We start from the raw sequence: 22,940 nt of genomic DNA on the forward strand, positions 1-22,940 counted from the left end.
TTGAAGCCTGAAATGTGGCAAAAGGTCGCAAAGTTCAACGGGGCCGAATACTTTCAGCAGGCACTGTACATCATTTAGCAGGCGCCCTTATCTAGAGCAACTTACATTATCACATTTTTATACAACTGAGCAATTGAGGGTTAAGAGCCTTGCTCAGAGGCCCAGCAGTGGCAGCTTGGTATATGTAGGAATCAAACTCACAACCTTCTGATTGGTAGCCCAACACCTTAACCACTAGCTACCTCATCCCTGTAACTGTAACTGTGAAATGAGTGAAATGACTCCAGCTGCTGTATTTCACAACTGTATTGGGTTTGGTCTTCATTGCAGCCATCAACATAACCAGTAAGAGAACAAAGAAAACAAAAATTAACAGAAGATTTCATTGAACTTGACATTTTTTTCTTTTTTTTGCAAACAAACAAAAAACAGTGACGCAGCAACGCTGTGGATTTTAAGTGAAGTGATTTTGCACCCAGGACTCAGGACATCATCAAGACATAACGCCCAAGATTGGACTTATTCTATATGAGATGTGGGGGAAGACGTGCAGACGTGTGGACTCGTCCACCGGAGTTAACACAAGACACCGTTGATTATATTTCTGCTGTAACACACCTGAGGATGTGAAATAAATCAAGCAAAACAGGAAAATGTTTCGAAATAAGACTGGAATTAAATCTGTTATTTATTTGAAACTTTCTCATGAATAAATCATTTACACTCTTCAGCCTTAAAGTGACACTGCAGCAGCTTTAAAGCAGACCTGAGCAGAGAGCAGTGTGTCTCAGCTTCATGCCTGATAGAAGTGAAGGAATAAAACTGTGTGTTAATCCAGGAACACCACCACCTGGATGGAGTCACCGTTACCACCTCACAGCTGATCATTTTCCTCTACCAGCACGACCCCATGCGTTTTACTCCTCGATCACACAGCAACTCAACAACATAGTTTGTATCTGTATCTAGTTCGATCCAGTGCTGTGGAGCATTGGATTCTCATCACGTTACACTCGTTCCAAAATGTCACCACATACGTAAGCATATTCATGTTTGTCAGTGAGGTGCATTATGGGATTGTTCTCTCTTAGCACACATTTCCTGAACACCTTAAAAAATTCCCACCTCCAGCCCAGTGACACCGTGGACACGATCAGCTGTTCAGCACACAACTACTTTAAAGCACATGTTTATTTGTTTCTTTCTCTTAATCTCCCAGATGTTTGACGTTCCAGTGCCAAAGCTGGTCAGAAACACAGAGTTATGAGCACATCCAAATCCCAGAGGAAGAGTTAGTCTCATCTCGTGCACACTCCACAATCAGAAACAAAGTCAGGAACGGTCAGAATCACTTCCACCACAAAAAAAAGGGGGAAAAGAAAAAAAAAGCAACAATATTTTACATCTTTTTCCTCTATTTTTTTCAAACAGTCAGTTGTGCAATGTCAATATCAATATCTGTCAGTACAGTTCTTATTTTATATACAGTATAAATTACACACTTTAGAGAGCAGAGACATCAACTGTTCACACACACGGAAACGTCCTCAGATTTTTAGAGTGGAACAAACCGACACGACACAACACAGCCGTGTCCGCGATTTAGCTCTCAACGTCATGATAACCCGTTCAAAAAATAATAAAAAAAATAAAATAATAAAAGCAGGAAGCACCTCTCGATCACAGGAGCTTTAATGATCACAATACGCTCCAGAACTGATAGCTGAACTGATAACTGAAAGAAATGACGGATGGGGAAAGAGAGCTACCTCACAGAAGCAGTCCACACTAGCCTGTTGTGTATGTTAATGAGATCAGTGAGGTGCGACCCTGTAACTTCAGCACAGTGTTGTGATGAGAGCATCGCCGCGGTGACTTTCCCTGAGGGTGGGGCTTGGGGGCGGGGCTTCAGAAGTCTATAGAGAGGAAGGTGCCTTTTTTTCAGAAGCCGGTGCTTTTGCTTTATATAGCGATTAACAGCCCTTTAATTCCTGACCCTCATGTACAGCGTGTATGGGACACGACCAAATATGAGCGTCTAATAAACCAAAACATAACAGGCCTTAAAAAAGTGCGTCAGAGTAAAAGCCATCCTCTGACTGACCGATGCTCACAAAGCCATGGTGAGGGGACGAGCTCCCGTCATCATGGAGACAGAAACGGTGCTCTTACAGCCCTTTAATTCCTGATTCACACGAGCACCTTATGTCGATACCCTGTTACACATCACACGCCTCACAGCATCTTCACAACCTCAGCTTGTCATTCAGGAAACAGCTTCCTGTGCAGAACAGAACAAAATACTGAACCGTGAATCGTGTTCCACTGAGTAAAAGTGAGTGTTCAGCACTCACCCATTTACACCGGCTATAGATCTATTTATGTACATGAATAAACAATAAGTTCATTACTGTGGAGCTTGTATCATTCTGTGGCCTGCACTTCATCTTACTGGACAGATCACAGTGTGTGATTTAGCCTTCAGCCGGACAGAACGGGGTCTGATGGTCCCGTCTCCTCCCCACTCAACTCTTCTGATTCCACTCTGAATCGTCGTACTTGGGACACTTCCGCGATTTTGACACACTAAATGGCTAAAAGTTACAAATAAAAGTGTTTGAAAGAGGACGCTTTCAGTCCTACACACACCTTAGATGTTTTCTTTCTAAATTTAGATATGTAAATATGTGCAGTGTGAAACTGAACCACTACATAGCTAACGATTCAATGGAATCAATTTCATGCTGATTCAGAATCAACCGATGACCCGGTGTGAAAGCTCTGGTATTAGTATTGGATCAACGGTTCAGTAAAAATGATGTCTTCCTGTTTCCTCCTGTTCTACCGGACTTGTTGTGTCCATTAACTCATCTTCAGGGGTTACGGTATTATTAGGTTATACCCAAGCAGACAGAACATGTCATTCTCTGTGCCCTGCTTAGGCATTCTACCCTCCAAGGGAACACTAATTGGGTTAATTCCTCACATGAACGTACGACATTTTTGGTGACTTCTAGCAACATTCCTCCAACTTTTCGACAGATAAATAAAAGACAAAATAAAAGAAAGACACAAATAAAGCTTTAGGTCCAACAAAGATGAGACATGGCCAAATATGGGCATCAGATAAACAAAAATAAAAACAGATCCTTAAAAAGTGCGTGTCAGGATAAAATGTGTCCTCTCGCTGACAGAGAGACGTCTTACGAAGACGGCGTCTCTTCTGGCTGGGTTTCCTTTTCCTTATTGGATGAACTCCCGTTGTTGTGGATACCCAGTTTCTGAAGCTCCTCCTCTGCCGTGTTGAATGTTGCCACGGTGACCGTGTGCTCCTCCATCTGTTTCTGAAGACTGTCCATCTCCTCCCTGGAGACACAGAGACATGAAGAAGCTGGATAAGATTTTGATAGTGTGTGTGTGTGTGTGTGTGTGTGTGTGTGTGTGTGTGTGTGTGTGTGTGTGTGTGAATATATGTGAGTGTGTGTGTGTGTGAGAGAGAGAGAATTAGAGAGAGAGAGTACTTGAGCTGTCGTAAGCAGTTGTGCAGGTTGTTTAGCGGCTCCTTGTTGACGGAAGCGGCCGGTTTCAGCAGCTCATCCAATAGTGACGCGGGAACCGGACAATCCGGAATTTTCACTGGGGTCAAAGGGGTGGAGTCACTCTTCACCTCCATCCGCTGCCGCAGAGGAACAAACATGTTACGATGGACATTCTCAAAAAGATTGGCACTCATGATGGAAACCCCACACACACATACACTGACCTTGCGTGTGCGTGTGTGTTTGAGCTCCTGTTTAAGCTGTGTGTTCTGCTGCAGCAGGCTCTTCATGCTGTTCCTCAGCTCGCACACCTTCGCCTGCAGCACAAACTTATCTTTTCTGGTGCTGTTCAGCTCCTCCTGCACCATCTCCAGCTCCACCCGCACTCTCTGCACACACACACAAACACACACAGTCAGCCAGAATCTGACAAGGAAAACAGTTTTGAGCTTGTGTGTCTGTCCACCAATCAGACAAACATCTCATGTCCATCTGTGTGTGTGTGTGCGCGTGTGTGTGTATATGTGACCTGCAGTGTTTCCTGCATGGTGTCCAACTCTTTCTGGTGGCACTTTTCAGAGAGGTCCATTTGGTGGCGCTGTGCATCAATCTCCCGCTGCTTCTGTTCCACCTCCCACTTAAGATCCTCGACCTACACACACGCACGCACGCACACACAGAGAGAGATAGAGAGATCAGTACCTGCAGGAATAATAGAGCTAAGCATTGTAGTGTGATTAATTATATGGAAATAAAAGTGTGTGTGTGTGTGTGTGTGAGTATATATACCTCCTGGTTAGTGAGCGGTTGTTTGTTGAGCTCATCATCCAGCTGTTTCTGCAAGACCTGCAGCTGTGTGTGAGCCTCAGCCAGCTCGGCCTCGAACCGGGACACATCCTGAGAGCGCTGAGCGTCCTGAGTTCTAAAGGAGACACGATATACTTTTCACAATCACTGTACACAAACACACACACTGTACATATACAAGCAATACACAGAGTATACAAGATAAAGAAACGAATAAAGCTGTCTGATATATGACTCCTTAATCAGCATTGGGATATTTGTGAGCATTACTGACACACAGCTGAAAGCTCCATATGTAAATACGTTTTCTTTAGTCATGTGACACAATGGCTTCACCAGAGAAGTTACAAAGAAATATATGATATATATTTCATATATCACATGGCCTTACTCCCACTCTAGTGTGTAATAATAACAAGTCTAATCTCTGTAATACGAGTCTCCTGGTCTGATCTCAGGGCTCTGAGTGAGTGAGTGCTGTGTTAGAGGGCGTACTAGAGTCTCTTGGTCTGATCTCAGGGCTGTGTGTGTGTGTGTGTGTGTGTGTGTGAGAGAGTGAGTGCTGTGTTGGAGGATGTACTCGAGTCTCTTGGTCTGATCTCAGGGCTCTGAGTGAGTGAGTGCTGTGTTAGAGGGCGTACTAGAATCTCTTGGTCTGATCTCTGGGCTATGAGTGAGTGAGTGCTGTGTTAGAGGATGTACTCGAGTCTCTTGGTCTGATCTCAGGGCTGTGTGTGTGTGTGTGTGTGTGAGTGAGTGCTGTGTTAGAGGACGTACTCGAGTCTCTTGGTCTGATCTCTGGGCTATGAGTGAGTGAGTGCTGTGTTAGAGGATGTACTAGAGTCTCTTGGTCTGATCTCAGGGCTATGAGTGAGTGAGTGCTGTGTTAGAGGACGTACTCGAGTCTCTTGGCCTCCACCTGCATTGTTCTCAGCAGCTCCTCTTTAGCTTGGAGCTCCTTCCTGATCTCGCTGAGCTCCAGTACGGCTGCTCTGTAATGCCTGTGGTTATGAGCTGCCTCCAGCCTCGCCTCGGCCACCTACACACATACGCACACACACCCCTTATAATATGTACACATCAATAATGTGCTATTGTTATTGAAATGCAATCGGATGAACTGGACATAAAAAGCGAGCATTGTGGAATTCTACAGACATAAATTAAAAATCTTCTCTGTAAGATACAACACCAAAGATGGAATAAACAAACAAACAAACAAACAAATAAATAAATTGAGGTCCCAATAAAAAGACCTGAACTACAGAAACCCGTTTCCTCCTTAGATCAGACACATGGATTAATTAGATGCTATGAGGTAAGACTCCAGACAAATTGAGCTTCTAGCAAAGATGACTTTTTCAACACTGATTGTCTTCATCCCTTGTCATTATATTGCTTCTGATCTCAGTGTGCAGTAACAGATACCCACCTGCTCGGTCAGCTCCTTCACTTTGATCTTCTCCTTTTCGAGAGCAGCCTGCAGCGTCTGGACCAGGTTCCTCATCTGCTGGTCTTCCTCCTCCTTCCTCTTCAGCACGGCTTGAACCTGTAACCGTAATTCAGAAGCACTTTAAAAACACAAATCTTATTTGCTTTGCCATTTTAAAGGTAACATGTCGAGTGTCTGACCTGCAGGTTGAGTTGGACCAAGTCAGCTTCTCTCTTAGCAAGTGCAGCCTCAAGGACATTAGCATGCTCCCGCAATGCATTGTGGGATTGCCCGAGCCCGGTCAGCTTCCCCTTCTCGTGCTCAATCTCCAGCGTTAGCTTCTTGTTAGCGTCCTCCAAGCGTCTGATTCGCTTCTTAAAGCAACGCGACTCCTGCAGCTGTAGGTGGACAACAGCATGTGGGTTAAAAACACGCCTTCAGAAGAACCTAAAGATCTTGAACACGTAGCTCTGCTGACCTCATCCTCCAGCTCCATCACCTTCTCCTGATACTCCTCCAGCTCGGCACTGGTCAGACTGATGACTTCCTGCAGCTCCTTCTCCAGCAGGGCTTTACTCTGGAGCACAGTGTTCAGCTCCGTCTGCAGCGACTCCACCTTCGCCTGAGAATCAAACCCGCTATACTCATCACCACGTCTGGGTGATTCCCCAGCAAATTAATACTAGCATCTAAATCAGGGCCTTACCTGCAGAGCCTGGTTGTTCCCGCTCTCATCCACCTGTGTTCGCAGTTTCAACAGCTCCGCCTCGGCCGTCTCCTTCTCCACCAGTGCTTCCTGTAGGCGTCGGCTCAGGATGCTCACAGCGTTCTCGTAAGCCTTGTGCTTCGCCTTCAGCTCCTTCTGTGCGCTCGTCAGATCCGTCCCCAACCTCTTCATCCTCACCTTCTGCTCTGAAATCGCACTGAGAAACAGACATGAATAAGTTGCATTCCTTTACACTTTTAGCAGCTACGTGATGCTAAATAAAGTGATTGCACTTAATGTACATTCACGATGCACTAAAATTCAATTCTATTCACAAAAATTGTATTGTCCATTAAATTCATCGAACCCTGTTAGCATAAAAGTTAACCATGCTAACTGGGTAAGTTTTGTTACTAAGCTTGTTGATACTAGAACAACAGCTAACACAATGATGGTGATGATTAGAGATGTTAGCATTTCTGTACGGATGGATGAAAGGTCATGTGACTCACGTCTTGGCCTCGCTTTGCATCTCCTCCACCTTCTTCCTTAGGACCTGATTTTCCTCTGTGACTGCAGACAGCTGATTCTGGTCAAACTGGACAGACTAGAGAGAGAAAAAAAATCACACACACACACACACACACACACACACACACACACACACACACACACACACACACACACACACACACGCATTTAGGGTCTCATAGCAGCTGGAAGTAAAACAAGCTTGTGTGTGTGTGTGTGCACACCTGCAGCTGGATGTCGAGCTGGTCTCTCTCACTCTGCACCTCCTGCAGATGTTCCTCCAGGCTGTTCATCTGCTGCTGCACTCTCTGGACCTCCTGCAGGAGGCGCTGCTGCTCCAGCTCTGCACTCCTCTTCGCATGCTCTGCCTGTTGCACCTCCTCCTTCAGCTCCTTCACCTCAGAGAGCAGACGCTTCTTGGTGGCCTTCAGCTCAGAGATCAGCTGCTCCTTAGAGGCTGCGTCTCGCCTGTAAGCCTCTACCATCACCTGCAGGGGGCGACATGGAGAAATGTGCACAGAGATTAAAGACACGGACTCTGTGGTGGTGGTGGGAGCTGTGGCCAGAGCTTACTACATTACACTGTATGTGATATACGTACCTTCTGCTGGTTGAATTGCTCCTTCAGTTTCTGTGATAGTTTCTTCAGAGAGACGTTCTCCTGCTGTAAGGTCTCGATCTAGTACAGTAAAGAAATCAAACAGGAAGGAAGTTAGTTCAACTTTTAGTTCTTACTCATAATCCAGGTACGATCTGCTGTCTGTGAGTCAGACTGAAGCCTAAACAGCTTCCTATTCCCTTTATTTGTAGAAGGGTGTGTGTGTGTGTGTGTGTGTGTGTGTGTGTGTGTGTGTGTGTGCAGATGGGAAAGTATAAATTTGCTGTATTCTAGTATTGTGTGATGAGGTTTAGCGCTAAAGCAACTTTTGACTCAAGATTAAAGTTTTGGCACCCTTATATTTTAGTTGAGGTGAATCTGTGACATTCACCTGCGTGGCCTGGACCTGCACTTCCTGTCTGAGCTTCTCAAGCATATCAGACGAATCCAGCACTTCCTGTCCGAGTTTCTCGGCCCCGTCACCCAGCTGGCTCGTCTCTGTGCGCGCCGCCTGCAGCGCCACCTCCAGGACAATCTTTTCATTGCGCAGGAATTGCAGCTCTTCGCCTCGGGCGGAGGAGTCGGCCTGCAGCTCGTCCAGCTCGACCTGCAGCTGCTCGTAGCGTGCCTCCATCAGCTGCAGCCCCTGCTCTTTACTCTGCAGGGCATCCTGAGTCTCTGTCAGCTTCTTCATCAGATCCACGTGTTCACGCTGGAATGCTGAGAGCTGAATGTCCTTCTGGGACAGAGACAATCTCACCTGCACAGGACAGGAAGAAGACACATATCTACAGTTACACCACATTCGTACATATCTACATGTGCAAGGTGTGTGTGTGCGCGCATGTGTGTATGTGTGTACCTCTTCTAGTTCCCTCTCCAGTGTTGTAGATTTACTGGCCACCTTGAGCAACTGCTCTCGCTCCTCCTCAAGCTCCTCCAGTTTCTGCTGCAGGTCATTCTCCACCATCGACTTCGCGTCCTGGATCTGCTGAATGGCTGCTTCCTGCGTCAACATGTCTGTCTGGAGGGGCAGAGTCAGAGAGGAGGAGTCAGAGAGTAGGTGGGGTCAAGGAGGAGTCAGAGAGGAAGCAAAAAATAAAGAAGAGGTGGAGTCAGAGAAGTTTTTTGGTGAAATAATTGCGTGTGAAAGTGATTTGCGGGCAGAGTTAGTTATTGTTGTGATTGCCTCACCTCGATGCTCTGCAGATGGACAGCGATGCGCTCCTTCTCTTTAATGGAGCGGTGTTTGGTCTCAGTGAGCTGGTGAGACAAATTGACGTTCTCTATCTTCAGGTTCTCCAGCACACCGATCTGAGTCATTTGACCCGCCTGTGAGGAAGAGGAGGAGACACAGTGTATGCATCATTACATAAATACAACTACTGTGTAAAAAGACAACAGAAAAAAATGTGTGTGTTTTTTTGTGTGTGTACCTGCATGTTGGCCATCTGACTCTGCAGTCGAACTCGGGCCTCCTGTGCAATGGCAAGTTGCTGCTGGTACCAGCTGCGCAGCTGCTGCAGTGATTGAACCTCCGCCTGCGACGTCTGTAGCCTAGAGTTCAGAGCGGCACGTTCATTCTCCACCTGCTGCAGCTGTGTGTGTAGTCCGGTCAGCTGCTGACGCAACTCATTCACTGACACACACACACACACACTTACTTAAATCTGAGAACCGGCAATTACAATGAAATATGAAATGAGTAAGTGGAGGTTGTTTCTTTATCCAATAATCAGAATATTTATCATTTCTCATTAGCACTGTTTGTATGTTTACGTGTCCTCACCCGTGATGTCTCTAGAGCTCAGGCTCTGCTGCATGTCCTCCACCCTCCCCATAAGCCTCTGGTACTGCTGCTCGGCAAGCTGCAGGTCTTTAGAGAGCGACTCCAGGCCAGCGTTCTTCTCATCCAGCTGCCCCTGCAGTTCTGTCATGACTCGCTCCAGCCCACCCCTCTCCGAGCGCAGGGACAACACCTCTGAAGCCAGGGACGCCTGATGCTCAGAACTCACGCGTGTCTCCTCACACTGAGCACGCAGACGTGCGTCCAGTGCCGCTAACTCTGCCTGCAGCTCCGTCTTCTCCTTCAGAGCCTGCAAGAGTGGGCGGGGCTCAACATTATACTCACTTTCCTTATACTCAGGTAGACACGCACTGACCTCACAAGCTCACACTGGATTCGCACTCATATATTCCTGTTTTAGATCATTTGAGGAGTGTGTATCAGCTCTGATGAGTTTAAATCACTTCTGTATTTCAATATTTTAGCAGTGTCTATGTGCATGTATCACACCACGTGTGTTATCATTTTTATTTTCTTTTATTGTTTATTCTTTCATTTCATTATCCGTTATCTCACCTGACTGGCCTCAGAGGACAGAGACTCCAGCTGTCCCTCCAGCCTCATCTTCTCCTTCAACACCTGCAGCAGCTCATCAGGATTCCCCATCACTGAGCTCCCATACGACACACTGCGCATGCACACACACACACGCACACACACACAATGAGCCATATAAATACAGGACAAATCCATGAGCTTCTAATTACATGTGTAACAGAATGTTAGGTGTATCTAAACATTAAACGGTTATAATGGTATTTCCATATTTATTTGATTCTTCTGCTTAAATCCTGTCACTTGATGCAGAAAGGGGCATGTCATTATAAAGCTTAGTGATATTTAACTGTGCAATATTTTAATGTAAAAAAAAAAAAAGATGCGTACGTGCTAGAGAAACTGTCCCTGCGGCTGCGTGGCTCGGCCCCGCCTTCACTCTCCAGCTCCTCGTTGGCCCTGCCTTCCTTCTCCAGCTCCAGCTCCTCATTAGCTGCCTGTAGCACCTCCCTCAGTGAGGGGTACCGACCCACAACTACTTCCTCTTCTTGCTTCTCAGCTGTAGATATGCTAGCCCCTAACCCGAGCGCTGTCCCTCCGCTGTACCCGTCGTTCCCACCGATTTCAGAGCTGAGGACACTGGTTTCTGACAGTGTGGAGATGGAGCTTGTACTGATCTCAGACACAGTGGTGACTGAGCTCATGTTCATGTCAGAAACCGCAGACACGGAGACACCGGATGATGATGCTCTTTCACTGGAGGTGTCTGGGGTTTTGTAGTCAGCAAGCGAGTGGATCTTTCCGGATCGTGACGATTTGGACTTCCTCTCTTTGGAAGCCGGGATACCCAGACTGCCCAGTTTGGGTCCACGAGGAACGCTGGTGCGCAGGAACGAGTACTCGGTTGTCATGGCGACGGCAGAGGCACGGGGCAAAATGTCTGGGTGCAGCATGAGTTCCGGGTCAAGGGTACTGCATGGACGAGACTTAGGGTGCGAGCGATGATGTGACTGAGAGAGAGAAATACAGACACGTTAAGGAATTTGGTTGTTAGTCAACCGAGAAATGTGACTGCTGAGTATAAGTTAGCTACTGAATGAGGTTAATGAGTTCAGTAGCTAGCTGCTTTTTTATACAGACATGTGAGACACAGACAGAACAGAAATGTTACTGAAATATACAAAAACATTAACATTTACCTCAGGGGTGGCAAAAAACTCAAAAACATCATCAAACATTAACCCAGCATGGGTTCAGCCATGTTGAGAAACATAACCACAGATTTTTAGTGAAGCCCTGAGGTAAAAACCTAAAGATTTGTAGAAAAAACGGGCAAAAAAACACTCAAGCTAACTGCTAGCTATAACAGCTAACACACACAGCTGTGTGTTCATACTGCCTTTGTGTGTATTGTCACAGGACAACTGATTCCCAATTCTATGACTAAAGCAAAATTTGAAGCAGATTGTCACGGTGCAATTAGCTTCATTGTGTGACAAAAACATGCTATAAATATCTTATGAATGTTGATCTGAATCAGATGATTGACAGGTCAGGGGGCGGATCAATCGACAAACTGCTTCAGGGAAAAAAAACTTTGTGATGAAATGTCACTCGGTGACTCATACGGAATGCTAATCATACTAATAATGTGTGACATCCTGCTTTTACACCACAGTGCTAAGTGCTAAAGCGCTGCGGTGTGAGGAAGCTGTTCAAAACGGCCTTACAAAACAGACGTTAGCATGTAGGTGAGTTCTCAGTCATTTACACAACAAGGCTAATAAGGTTTGGAAAATAAACAAATCTAACCATTTGCAAAAAAGCAGAAGAAAATTACACCCCAACACAAAGCACACTGAGATTAGCAGCTTAAAGAACGTTTTTATTCAGAACGATGCTACAAAATGTGGGAGTCAGTTAGCATCTGACAGCAGCACTTACCAAGTTAGCATTTTTGTATTTGCTGCCATTTACATGAGAACAAGGCTAACTGCTATCAAGCTTCATCACTAATAATGCAGAAAGCCGAGACTGTGGGCATCAGCTGATCAGCATGAACATGGTTTATACACTGAGGTTTCTCTCAGACTTCACTAGCGACACTGCTAATCATGTGAAGAATGAAGAAATAAAGGCTAGAAGGAGTTAGCAAGTTTACATTTTAGATGCTCACTCACCCTAAATATAAATCACACATGTACTATTGGAATAAATGCTAAAAGTAGTGGCACCCTGACCCACGATAAACGGGTCACATGATCTGAGATCCCTGTTAGCAAGAGTTGCATGTGCACGCATGTGTATGTGTCTCACCCTCTCTCGCTGTCTCTGAACACGATACTGCTTTAGCTGCTCCTCCAGACGCCGCCGAGCCTCCAATCGGATCTTCTCCTCATTCTCCATCTCCAGAGAAGGCTCGCTTGCTACACACACACACACACACACACACACACACACACACACACACACACACATACACACGTCATTTTCCCCTCAGAATCCAGCAGTTAACCTGATTAATAAATCCTAAATTGGTCCTGCAGCTTACAGAGAGAGGAGGGATGGAAGGATGAGAGCAAAGAGCAGGAGAACAGAAGATTAAGAAAATTAACATAAAAATAAGCATTAAAGTATAAAACAGCAAACGATTTATTTAATTAATGACAAAGAACCGAAGACAGAATAAAACATGAAGAAAAAAAAAACAACAAGGAAAAAGGGGGAAAAATCAGATAGAAAATGAGAAATAAAATCAAATGAAATAAAACAATGAAAAAAAGATGAAACAAAAAATAGAAAAACAATAGTAATAGAACACAAAATATTGCAGTGAAGATAAAAAAAAGTCTAAATGATGAAAATAAAATATATAAAAATAAATAAATACAAAAAAGATGTAATCAAGAGGAGCAGTAAAGGAAGAAGAATAACTGCTGCAGTGTTAGTGTCGTCTGCCTGTCTCTGTGTGTCGGTGAGCATGTCCGTCTGTCGGCGTGCGTGTCAGTATGTTTCCATTAGCCTCCTGTCAGTGATTAAATAGCCACACCCCTGACCACGCCCACATCTCAGCCTGAAATCAGTCATCAGGGAACACATTGCAATCAGATGATTCTCCTGAGCTACAACACCACAGTGTACTGTTAAGATTATCACACAAGCACAGTTACCATGCAGATTGCACATCAGCACACGTCTAACACCAGGACAGAGAAACAAACACACCCCCAAGGGCAAAGAACAACAAACAAAACCGCTGAGGGCCATGAGCGTGTTAGGGGGTCAGAGCAGCCTGAGGGGTCACATTCGGGGGTTAAACTGAGAGTGGGCGGGGCAGGAGAAGGCGGAAGGGGCGGGTCACCGGGCAGTTGTGTGCTTACACAGTTCTGTCTCCTGCATTGGGATACTTAGTCTGAGCGACTGCAGTGCTGAGCCCTCAGGCTTCTCTACGCTGTCAGGGAAACAAGCCACACCTGCACCAGGAAGTGACACGACAGAGGAGCTGCAATTTCCTGTCTCTCCCTGAATATCTCCGTTCTCCAGAGGATTGACTCTGATGTGACCTGCATGAGAAACAAAGTATGTAAGACAAGATACACTATATGTGCACACACTCGTACACACACTCTCGTGTGTACATTCTCATACACACATGCCCACACACCATGCTCTCACAATCACACACACGCGCTCTCACACGCTCACTCACAAACACATTCACTCACACACACACACACACACACACACACACACACACTCAGAGAAAGAGAGAAAAAGAAAGTGTAGCCACTCGTCAGTTCTAATGAAAGCTGCAGTACTTTGCAAAACTGAAACAGATGAAGTAGTTTAGCAGGTTAAGCAGGTGAGATGGAGCTGAGACACTGAAGAATCATCACTCAGGACTTACCGTTGGGGATGTTCTCCTTAGCATGTGGTTCTTCTCCTGATTTCAGCCTGCTAGTGTCTCCTCCTGCCTGTGTGGTGGTGTTTATGGTGTTGATCTCTGCTGATGCTGCGTCCGCATTTCCGTTGTCCATCTTTGTACAGCTCTGTTCCAACATCCATGAACAGGGACCACTGTGTGTGTCTCTCTCTGTCTCACTGCATGACTGAAGGAGAAACACATGCGACAGTAAACACTCGCTTCCTCCGCCCACTTTATCACCACAGTGTGTTCGTGATCACACTCGTTACCCACATATAACCCACACCCTGTTATAAGCGCTTTATAAACACCTTTATAGCAACATACCGCTCTATAAATAATCAGTGAGAACGGAAGCGCGCATCAGAAATAATTCCGTGTTATTGAGTAAAACCCGGGAGTTCAGACTGAAGTGTTGTGACAAACGCACATTCACTCCTGGTTTAGGTTCACTTAACACGCAATACACAACACGAAAGACCTTAAACACTACCTAGTGCACTAGAAGCGCGTTCAGGACACACCCGCATTAATCAGTGTTAGCATGTTAGCTCTCACAGTGCTGTGACAGGATCACTCATATCTCCTCCCTATCGCACCCCGGAACTCTCTGTCTCCTCTTTTACATTCACAAACTCATAACAACGTTCAGATGAACTTCATGAACACATCTTTATAAGCACCAAAAGGAAAAGCAGTTTAAATACCGAAGCTTTCCGACGCTCTCCTCCCTGTTCAGCTACGTGGCTGTTTGGGTTCCGTCACCGATCCTCGTCCGACCGGAAACGACATAATCTTACAACAAAAGGTTCCTAGCTAAAGACGAACGGATCTCTCTAACACGCCATAATTCACATTTAGATTGAAATGTGTAATATTATAATTTACATTTATTTATATATACTGAAATACATTCAGCACGTTTCATTCTAATTTACACTGCGCGCGCACACACACACACTATATATATATATATATATATATATATATATACACACACACGTAATTTATTCCCTCTGATGTTAAGTTTAGTTCGGCTAAACCCTAATAAAATCTTGGACTATATTTGATAAGATATATTTGTACAGTGATGTCAGAATTTTTTTTTTTTGTCAGAGAACATGCTATTAAATATGCAAGCATATGCTTCTGATTAGTATAATAATATAAGTGTTCTTTCACTTCTTCCACCATGAACAGAATGTACAGTGTAAACTTCAGGCATCAGCACCAGTTAAATGAATAGGAAGTGGTTTATTGCTGCACATTAGCATGACTAGCATGGTCTATGGACATCATAGCACAATAATCACTCAAATCTTTACTCTGCCACCATCATTCAACATAAAATCCTTTTACATCACATCCTGATTCACCAGAAAAAATAAAAATGAGTGCAAGCTTCAGCTAGTTAATGCTAGCAAACTTTCACACTGGTTTCACTCTTGAATATAAACTTCTTGCTCACCACATTGAAGCACAAATCTAAAAATTGTAGCTAATGGTGACATCTCACGTGCTTACTAAACATGATTCATTTTACATAAACCATTTTACTGTGTAAATAAAAATAAAGTCATGTTCACTATCGAGCAACATAACTTTAAACTGTTACTAGTTTACACCAGTGTGTTGAATTGAGCCAAAAAAGTGCCTATTTCACAGTGTCCATGACAACCAAGGACTCAAACTTTTTTGTGAAATATCTTTTAAAACCAGCTTTGAGAGAAACACTTAATTTTTTTCCACAAGAGTCACCAGATCAAGTGCAGTGTGGATCATTAGTGACCCATCCATCTGTATTTGGTGATCATTTGATGGTTGGGAAAAGAAAAAAAAAAGAAGGAAAAAACCCTTCAAACCTTGATGTTCAGTATTTCATCTGAAACTGATTTTTCTAAAATGCATGGCTTTGTAAGTGCTGTTTAAACAGCACTTATCCAGTCTTGGATGAGGATTCTGATTGAATGATGAAATGTAACAATTGACCTCATCTTAATGATTGTTACACCGAGATAAACTGAGTAACTGATGATGGCTGTAACAGACTCAACAATACACACAATCGAGTGAACTTCTTTATTTCCTCCATTCGTATATAATCAGACAGAGCAGCGCCAGGCCTCAGGGTTCTTCACAGATCTCTTCTGATCCTTCACGCAGGCAGGAACCCTCTCCTCCTGGGTTCTCCCTCGGAAATCCCAGCATTCTGTCAAACTCACTTCCTGCTCACTCGCTCTGCAGCGAGCACAGAAAAGAAAAAATTACAGCCTGACGAGGGACAGAGCCGAGCCCTGCCCCTGTCAGGGCCATCAGGTGATCCGTACACAAGCAGACAAGTGCAATAGAGAGTGTAGGTGTGTGTAGGTGTGAGAGAGAGGAATGGATTAAGAATGACGTTGAGGTCTCTGATGGACAAATTAAAAAAAAAAAAGAAAGGAAAAAAAAAAAAGAAAAAAAAGAAAAACAAAATAAAGAGACTAAGTGTCCGAATGTTGTGTTCAGAGTCTGTTGTAGAAAAGAGAAGAAGTGCTGCAGGGGGGATGGAGAAGAAGAAAAAACAATGCTCATTTCTCCTCGCCCTCCTTCTTCTCCTCCTCCGTCGTCTTCTCCTCTGTAGTCTTCTCTTTCTCCACCTTCTCTTCCTCTTTCTTCTTTTTGTCCTTGATTGACAGCTCCTCCAGTTTCTCTGCCACATTGTTGGCTTTGTTTATGCCTTCTGAGACACACACACATTAATTTAATTAGTGGGCAAATGTAACTATAAACAGATAAAGTATTGCTGTATTGTGAGGACTAAAACTGTTGCTGTGTTGTGAGGGACATGCTGGTAGAGGAACAGAATCATGACTCCACTGAATCACTGATTATTTTCCTCTATACAGCTATTCCCATGTGACGAGTGGTCTTTGTGCTAACAGGTGTAGCAGAACGCTCTGTAAACCCTGCCACAGGGGCAGAGACACTATGGAGCGCTACTGTAGCATCACTGTGGCAGACTGAAAAAGTTTAGAGCCGGAAGAGGCGACACCAAACAGAGTGAGTCTGCACGTAAGTGTGGGTGTTTTTTTTTTTTTTTTTACCTTCGAGCGATTTTCTGACTTCCTCCTTGCATTCATCAAACTTCACCTTGAACTTCTGTGCATCTGTAAAAACAACAAACAAGTTCAGACTTCTGAAGGTCTGTTAGAACAGTTCACAGCAGAACAGGACATGGATTCACATTAGGTGTGTGCGTGTGTTCATTAATTGTCTCATTAGCCACATAGCTCTTTAGATAGAAATAATTTATCATGACAAAACTATATCTGAGATTTATCAGGGTCACCTAGACTTCTGCTCCATCACCAACATGGGAGTGGGTGGAGTTACAGACTCCACTGCAGCAGAAGCCAGAGAGCCTCACACACTGAACTTTCAAAATAAACTGGTATACAGTGTACAGTATTTTGTGTGTACACTAACTCTCTGCGTTGAGGAAGCGGATGGCCAGCAGCTCTGGTTTAGGTTCTTCGTCTGCAAAGTCAGCATGTGTGTTCCACACCCAGGCCCTGTCACTGCCTGCGTTCGGCTTCAGCTCCATCAGCGGCATAACTGCACGAGCACACAAACAATTGAGTAACATGTACACTAACATAACACTTTAAATCAAGCTCAACACGATGTGCACACTTTAAAATAAATGTAGATGTGTGTGTGTGCGTGTGCATACACCAGTCATAGCACAGTGACTGTTTAAGGTAAAAAGTGAACATGTGCGTTCAGGAAACAAATCTATAAAACATTACTACACGCACGAAAAACTGGAAACCAGTAAAAGGACTGTGGAAAGTACGACATTTCCGCAGATCACTCAGTACAGACAGAAGCTCAGACAGAAGCTCAGACAGACACAGTTAAGCGACGTGCGAGTGAAATAAGCCCCGCCCCTCTAGTACAAGCCCACAACACTACGGCCCTGTGGATTAATGTAACAATAATTACTGCAGTTTAACAGCGTCACTCGGGCTCAGAACACTGAACACACTCACTGAGATGGTTGGCACAGATTTTAAGTGTGCGGTCTCTCCTCATCAGCAGGCGGATGGAGCCTTTCTCTTTGTGGCGCAGCAGCTTGACGTCCCCCGTACCACGTTCCTTCCACTCCGGCGGGTCATTCTCACTGGCAAAGCGGTACAGCTTTGCCCTCCTACAAACAAACAGTATTTAAATATGTCTAATATTAAATCTTGGACTTTTGTATATGAAACTTTTTGTACTATATTTACATTCTGTAAAGCTGCTTCGAGACAATGTCCATTATTAAAAGTTCTATGCAAATAAAATTGAGTTACAGTAATGACTCATTTCAAACTCCAAGGGACAAGGACAAAGCTTCACCTCAACTTACTCACCTGAAGCCCAACACATGCCTCAACACCTTCTCTCACACACAAAACATGTTAAAACACCATGAACCTGCACACGTGTTTACTGAGCGTTAATCAGAGCCTTATCACATTCCCATTACAGCCTTTGATCAGTGTGCAGTTTAATTTGTGTAATTATTAGACCTCTGTGTGTGCGAGAGAAGAGACAATGTAGTAGGTACTTTACTGCTCCTAAATCCAGAACTGTCATAAAAACATTGCCTAGGACACCTAGAGGGCAGGAACGTCACGTCTCATTTGAATCCAAACTGGAGTCAGTGCCCGACACCTGTAGAGTCCTCCAGCTAGGAAGAAACCTGTGAGCTTTTATTTACTTTATTCACAATTCCCTAGCTGCACTCACATTTTGAACAGCTCCTCCTCGTCCTCCTCTAGAGTTTTGACTTCACGCTCAGGCAGACACACGATGGGCTCAAAGTGTGGGTCATGGTTCGCATCATCAACGTTATCTGTGCCGGTCTCGTGCTCGTCTGGTGTGTCCTTAAAAAAACAAGAGGAGAAAACACACATGGCTTTAATGTGTTATAATTGCAGACACTGCTTTAGAGCAAGACACTCCATGTGAATTCAACATACACGGACCGTCCTCCACTCCGAAACCACCTAGTTATCTTAATGTTTAAGCTCCGCCCACTTTCTTAAACCTCATCCTATCACAGATCCCTGGAAACCTTGTATCCCTAATATGGCAGTTTATATCACGTGTACACATACATGTAGACATGTTGATTTACAAACACATCACGCCACAGTTCCAAAAGGATCTTCCCTTTACTCAGAAACGCTCATGAGGCGAAAAACACACATATCCTAACATAACACTAACAGACAAATAAAATGACAAATCAGTCAAAATAATTAGGAATAACAAGGTAATGGTATTAACTGCCGGAATTTTAGGATCAAACCGATCCTTACTCCTCAGAGTTTATACTCCAATCTTTTAATAAAAGGTCAGTAAATCATGACAATCTCAGAAGTAAAGTTTGTCTCAACACATCAACTGACCGATATTATGAAGTCACATCACCCAGCCAATACACTGAAAAACTTTGGGTTTTTTTGTAAAACGATACAGTGCATAAAGACTCGTGAAACTCCACTCTCAAAAAGGACCTGCAGAGGATGTATTTCTACACCAATTAAGGGAGTCTGGTCTGCCACAGGAGCTGTTGATGCTGTTCTACACTGCAGACATTGAATCTGTCCTGTGGACATCAATGATCTGGTTTAAAGCGGCAGCAAAACAGGACAGAAACAGACTGCAACACAGTTAAAACAGCAGAAAAAAAAATAATAGGTGCCCCCCTGCCCAATCCGCAGGACTTGTATGATACAAGAACCAGAAACCAGGCAGGAAAAATTACTACTGACCCTTCGCACCCTGGACACAACCTCTTTCAACTCCTCCCTTCTAGCAGGCGCTACAGAGCTTTGTTTACCAAAACTGCCACAGGAACAGTTTCTTTCTACAGGCCCCTTATCACCCTGATTAACAACTCACCATAATTATATTCCATGCTTCATATCTATAAGTACTGCATTATCAGAACATCATTAAATCATCAGTACGTTACACACACTACTGCTGCTGTATATCGTAGAAAAGTTCTAAACTATCATACCTGATGCACAATACTGTTATTTGCACTACGTACATTACTAATGTCATATTCTGTGTTCATATTTAATACTTTTACTGTCTACTGTCTCACGTCGTCTCGTATTGTCTGTTACTGTCTCACGTCGTCTCGCATTGTCTGTTACTGTCTCACGTCGTCTCGCATTGTCTGTTACTGTCTCACGTCGTCTCGCATTGTCTGTTACTGTCTCACGTCGTCTCGCATTGTCTGTTACTGTCTCACATCGTCTCGTATTGTCTGTTACTGTCTCACATCGTCTCGTATTGTCTGTTACTGTCTCACATCGTCTCGTATAGTCGAAACTAAATGTATAGTATAGTGTTTTTTATGTCTGCACTTTTGAGAGTCACAAACAGCTGTACCCAGATTCCTTGTGCGTGTAAACACACATGGCCAATAAGCCTGATTCTAATTCTAATTCAGTGCCTAAAGACCCGTGATAAGGAAACGCTCCACTTTTCAGAAAACGTCTCTCTCGACCAAAAAGAGCAGAAATCACATATTTAAAGCAGAAGTTAAATCATTCATGTTGAAGTGAGAAGCTGGAGCCCATGTGCGCGCGAGGCTTCACTCCCTCACAGCATCCGGCCTATAGCATGCTAATGCTAATTCCGTCCCAGATTATTACTCCTAATATACAAATTACTTAACGATAAACACCTAATTATTCGTGCCGCAATCTCTCACACGTCCTTTACTGAAGAACTGATTTTTTTTTGTTAAAAAAAAAAAAAGAAAAAGAAAAAAAAAGGTACGACGGTTTTATTTACACCTTTTGCTAACGAGCAGGTTCGCTGACTAGCTGGCGGTATCTTGGCCTAGCAGAATTCTAACTGTAAATAACCATCCAACATCAATGAACTAATTTACTTTCACATTAAGAGTGTGTGTAGCTTATTAGCATGCACTAGCAGAACCTCCCCAGAACTAGCATTACCAAAACAGAACCTCCCCAGAACTAGCACACAAACACAAACTCCACATCAGCAAAAAAGGCTTTCTAAACACACACCAGGTTTATATTCGCAACAAAACTCCATTTTGTTAGACGTTTCCGTTTATTTATCTACTTTCGTCAGGCTGGAAGCGGCTAATTGAGCTAATGCTAGTTAGCACTCGAGGAATCGGCGCGTTTTAATACGTCACTGATTCGCGTTTTATGGCGTCTGATTAACAACAGCGATAATATTCACTTTAACTCGCTAACACCCCAGTAAACGATAAAGTGACAGCAGGAGCGGCGTTTAACACACTTTTAAACTCCAAACATACGGACAGTTCACACGTGCGCGCGCACACAAACGCACGTACATACACTGAACCGGCTTTTTTAAATTCTCGCACGAGCCGGTGAAACAAACACGGGACAAAAATCACACTGTATTAAAAATCCGGAATAAACTGTAAATGGTGCGGCCGAGCGCGCGCGCGCAGGGTGCAGCGATGAGAGGATGCTACTCTCACCTTGGGATCGGCCATGATTCCTGCGGATGGTTCGGGATTGTTTCAGGAGTTTTTGGGTTGATTTTCGGCGCTTTTTCTTTTTTACACACTTTCTTCCGGTTAGAGAACAGCTCACCCCTCCCACTAGTTTCCAGCTTCGCGCGCAACTAACTGGGGCACCGGGTTGGTGACGTCATTACCTTTCTAGCGTTAGGAGTCGATTCCAAAAACGAGTCTATTTGCACAAACGAGAGTCGGCTCAGTTGATGTTATTGCGGTTAGAGATTCAGATGCCGGGTGTGATGTGATGCAGTTACTGTTAACATTATAAATCAGGTTATTTTCCTCTGACAGCACGACACCACGAGTTTTATCATACATCAAATACCAATAATTCCACGTTTTATTTAATAAAAACGTCTGACACGATACACCTTTATCCGTTTATCTGTTAAAAAAGGTGTTGTCAGAGCTGTAGAAAAATAATCAGCAGTTTCTGACCAATAACAATCCAGATTTGGTGTAAAATACAAAACAAAGTTTCTTGTCTGATTTGTTTTTTAAGTATACAGACAGTGGAATCGACTGTGGGAATCGGTTCAGTTGGCCACAAACATCTTAAATTTAAAAAGGAGTCGACTCCTAGGTTTCTGGAATCGAACAGTTTTATTTCCGGAAGGCCTGACCTCACTTCCTTTCACTGGCTAAAAACAAAATCTAATACTCGTTAGATTTTGTTTCTTTAAATTTCTTCTTCTTCTTCTTCTTCTTCTTCTTCTTCTTCTTCTTCTTCTCCTTCTTCTTCTTCTTCTTCTTCTTCTTCTTCTTCTTCTTCTTCTCCATCTCCTCCTTTTTCTCTCTAGCACAAACATTAAAAATCTGTAAATCATTCACTTTGGTACAGTAAGACAAATGCATTTTGTACTTTGTTAAAAAAAATACATAAATAAATATCTGTAATAATTAATCTGTAATAATTGTATATTTAGATTTACACTCTCACCTTTACATTGGCTAAATTCATTAAGTTATATAATGATATATAAAAAAAATCAGCAAAAATGTAAGAACAGTGATATTCTACTGTTTTCACAGTAGTTTTGCTGCGCGCACACACAGAAAGTGAAGGTGAATAACTGTAGGAATTAACATGCTGATGCTCAGCTGGATAGTTAATGCACAGCTGGATTGTGTGTGTGTGTGTGTGTGTGTGTGTGTGTGTGTGTGTGTGTGTGTGTGTGTGTGTGAAAGAAGGAAGGTGTAACATATGTATTATTAATGGATAGATGGAAGGATGGTTAAATTATTTATTAAAATAAAGAGAGTAATTCATGGGCTGTGACGAGTGAATGAAATGATACACAACACACATTTACTGCACCTCAAGCCTCAACAGATAAGATACACTAGAAACCTGCATTTCATCTATCCATCCATCTATCATATGAGCTTTAGGTTTCTTCAGTAATTACAGCATGACTCAAAATTGTATTTCAATTCTTCTGTCTGTATTTGACTCAGAACTCTCTGTGAATTGGTTAGTGA

At 43.7% G+C, this 22,940-nt stretch overlaps 2 protein-coding genes across 5 annotated transcripts; both read right to left on the reverse strand.

Annotated features, from left to right (window-relative positions):
* Positions 1-670: 670 nt before the first annotated feature.
* On the reverse strand, positions 671-14,716 carry golga3 (golgin A3). 3 transcript variants are annotated; one of them, XM_027168147.2, is made up of 24 exons: positions 14,587-14,716; positions 13,862-14,063; positions 13,428-13,517; positions 12,271-12,380; positions 10,345-10,964; positions 9,976-10,087; positions 9,403-9,709; positions 9,050-9,252; positions 8,808-8,945; positions 8,476-8,637; positions 8,005-8,373; positions 7,617-7,694; positions 7,240-7,503; positions 6,997-7,091; positions 6,485-6,701; positions 6,257-6,400; positions 5,979-6,176; positions 5,779-5,895; positions 5,246-5,385; positions 4,329-4,461; positions 4,069-4,191; positions 3,764-3,928; positions 3,522-3,676; positions 671-3,366 (listed from the first exon to the last, which is right to left on the reverse strand). In XM_027168147.2, exons 2-24 carry the CDS (start codon positions 14,013-14,015, stop codon positions 3,204-3,206), a joined length of 4,257 nt encoding a protein of 1,418 aa, XP_027023948.2. In that variant the 5' UTR covers positions 14,016-14,063; positions 14,587-14,716; the 3' UTR covers positions 671-3,203. The 3 variants fall into 3 exon arrangements, with proteins under 3 accessions (XP_027023948.2, XP_027023947.2, XP_027023950.2); XM_027168146.2 differs by having other exon boundaries at positions 13,335-13,517; XM_027168149.2 differs by lacking the exons at positions 13,428-13,517; positions 14,587-14,716.
* Positions 14,717-15,944: 1,228 nt separating this feature from the next.
* ranbp1 (RAN binding protein 1) lies at positions 15,945-21,576 on the reverse strand. Of its 2 annotated transcripts, none has more exons than XM_027168227.2 (6): positions 21,417-21,576; positions 18,653-18,789; positions 17,911-18,068; positions 17,345-17,473; positions 16,963-17,025; positions 15,945-16,598 (listed from the first exon to the last, which is right to left on the reverse strand). In XM_027168227.2, the coding sequence occupies exons 1-6, from the start codon at positions 21,429-21,431 to the stop codon at positions 16,447-16,449; spliced, it is 654 nt and encodes a 217-aa protein (XP_027024028.1). In that variant the 5' UTR covers positions 21,432-21,576; the 3' UTR covers positions 15,945-16,446. The 2 variants fall into 2 exon arrangements, with proteins under 2 accessions (XP_027024028.1, XP_027024027.1); XM_027168226.2 differs by lacking the exon at positions 21,417-21,576 and adding an exon at positions 19,935-20,009.
* Between the last annotated feature and the right edge of the window lie 1,364 nt (positions 21,577-22,940).

The sequence above is a fragment of the Tachysurus fulvidraco genome, chromosome 9 (genome assembly GCF_022655615.1).
Source record: "Tachysurus fulvidraco isolate hzauxx_2018 chromosome 9, HZAU_PFXX_2.0, whole genome shotgun sequence".
NCBI lineage: Eukaryota > Metazoa > Chordata > Actinopteri > Siluriformes > Bagridae > Tachysurus > Tachysurus fulvidraco.

Bases quoted from the DNA above. Each gene is read 5' to 3' on its own strand.
- ranbp1 (XM_027168226.2), bottom strand. From the start codon at position 19,994: ATGAACACAGAATATGACATTAGTAATGTACGTAGTGCAAATAACAGT. The intron at 18,069-18,652 runs GTGAGTGCAGCT...GTTTGTTTGTAG, and splicing joins GAGGAGGAGCTGTTCAAAAT to GAGGGCAAAGCTGTACCGCT. The intron at 17,474-17,910 runs GTGAGTGTGTTC...GTGCTCGTGCAG, and splicing joins AATCTGTGCCAACCATCTCA to TTATGCCGCTGATGGAGCTG.
- golga3 (XM_027168146.2), bottom strand. From the start codon at position 14,015: ATGTTGGAACAGAGCTGTACAAAGATGGACAACGGAAATGCGGACGCA. The intron at 12,381-13,334 runs GTAAGCACACAA...GTGTGTGTGTAG, and splicing joins AATGCAGGAGACAGAACTGT to CAAGCGAGCCTTCTCTGGAG. The intron at 7,092-7,239 runs GTGTGCACACAC...TTCTCTCTCTAG, and splicing joins AGCTCGACATCCAGCTGCAG to TCTGTCCAGTTTGACCAGAA.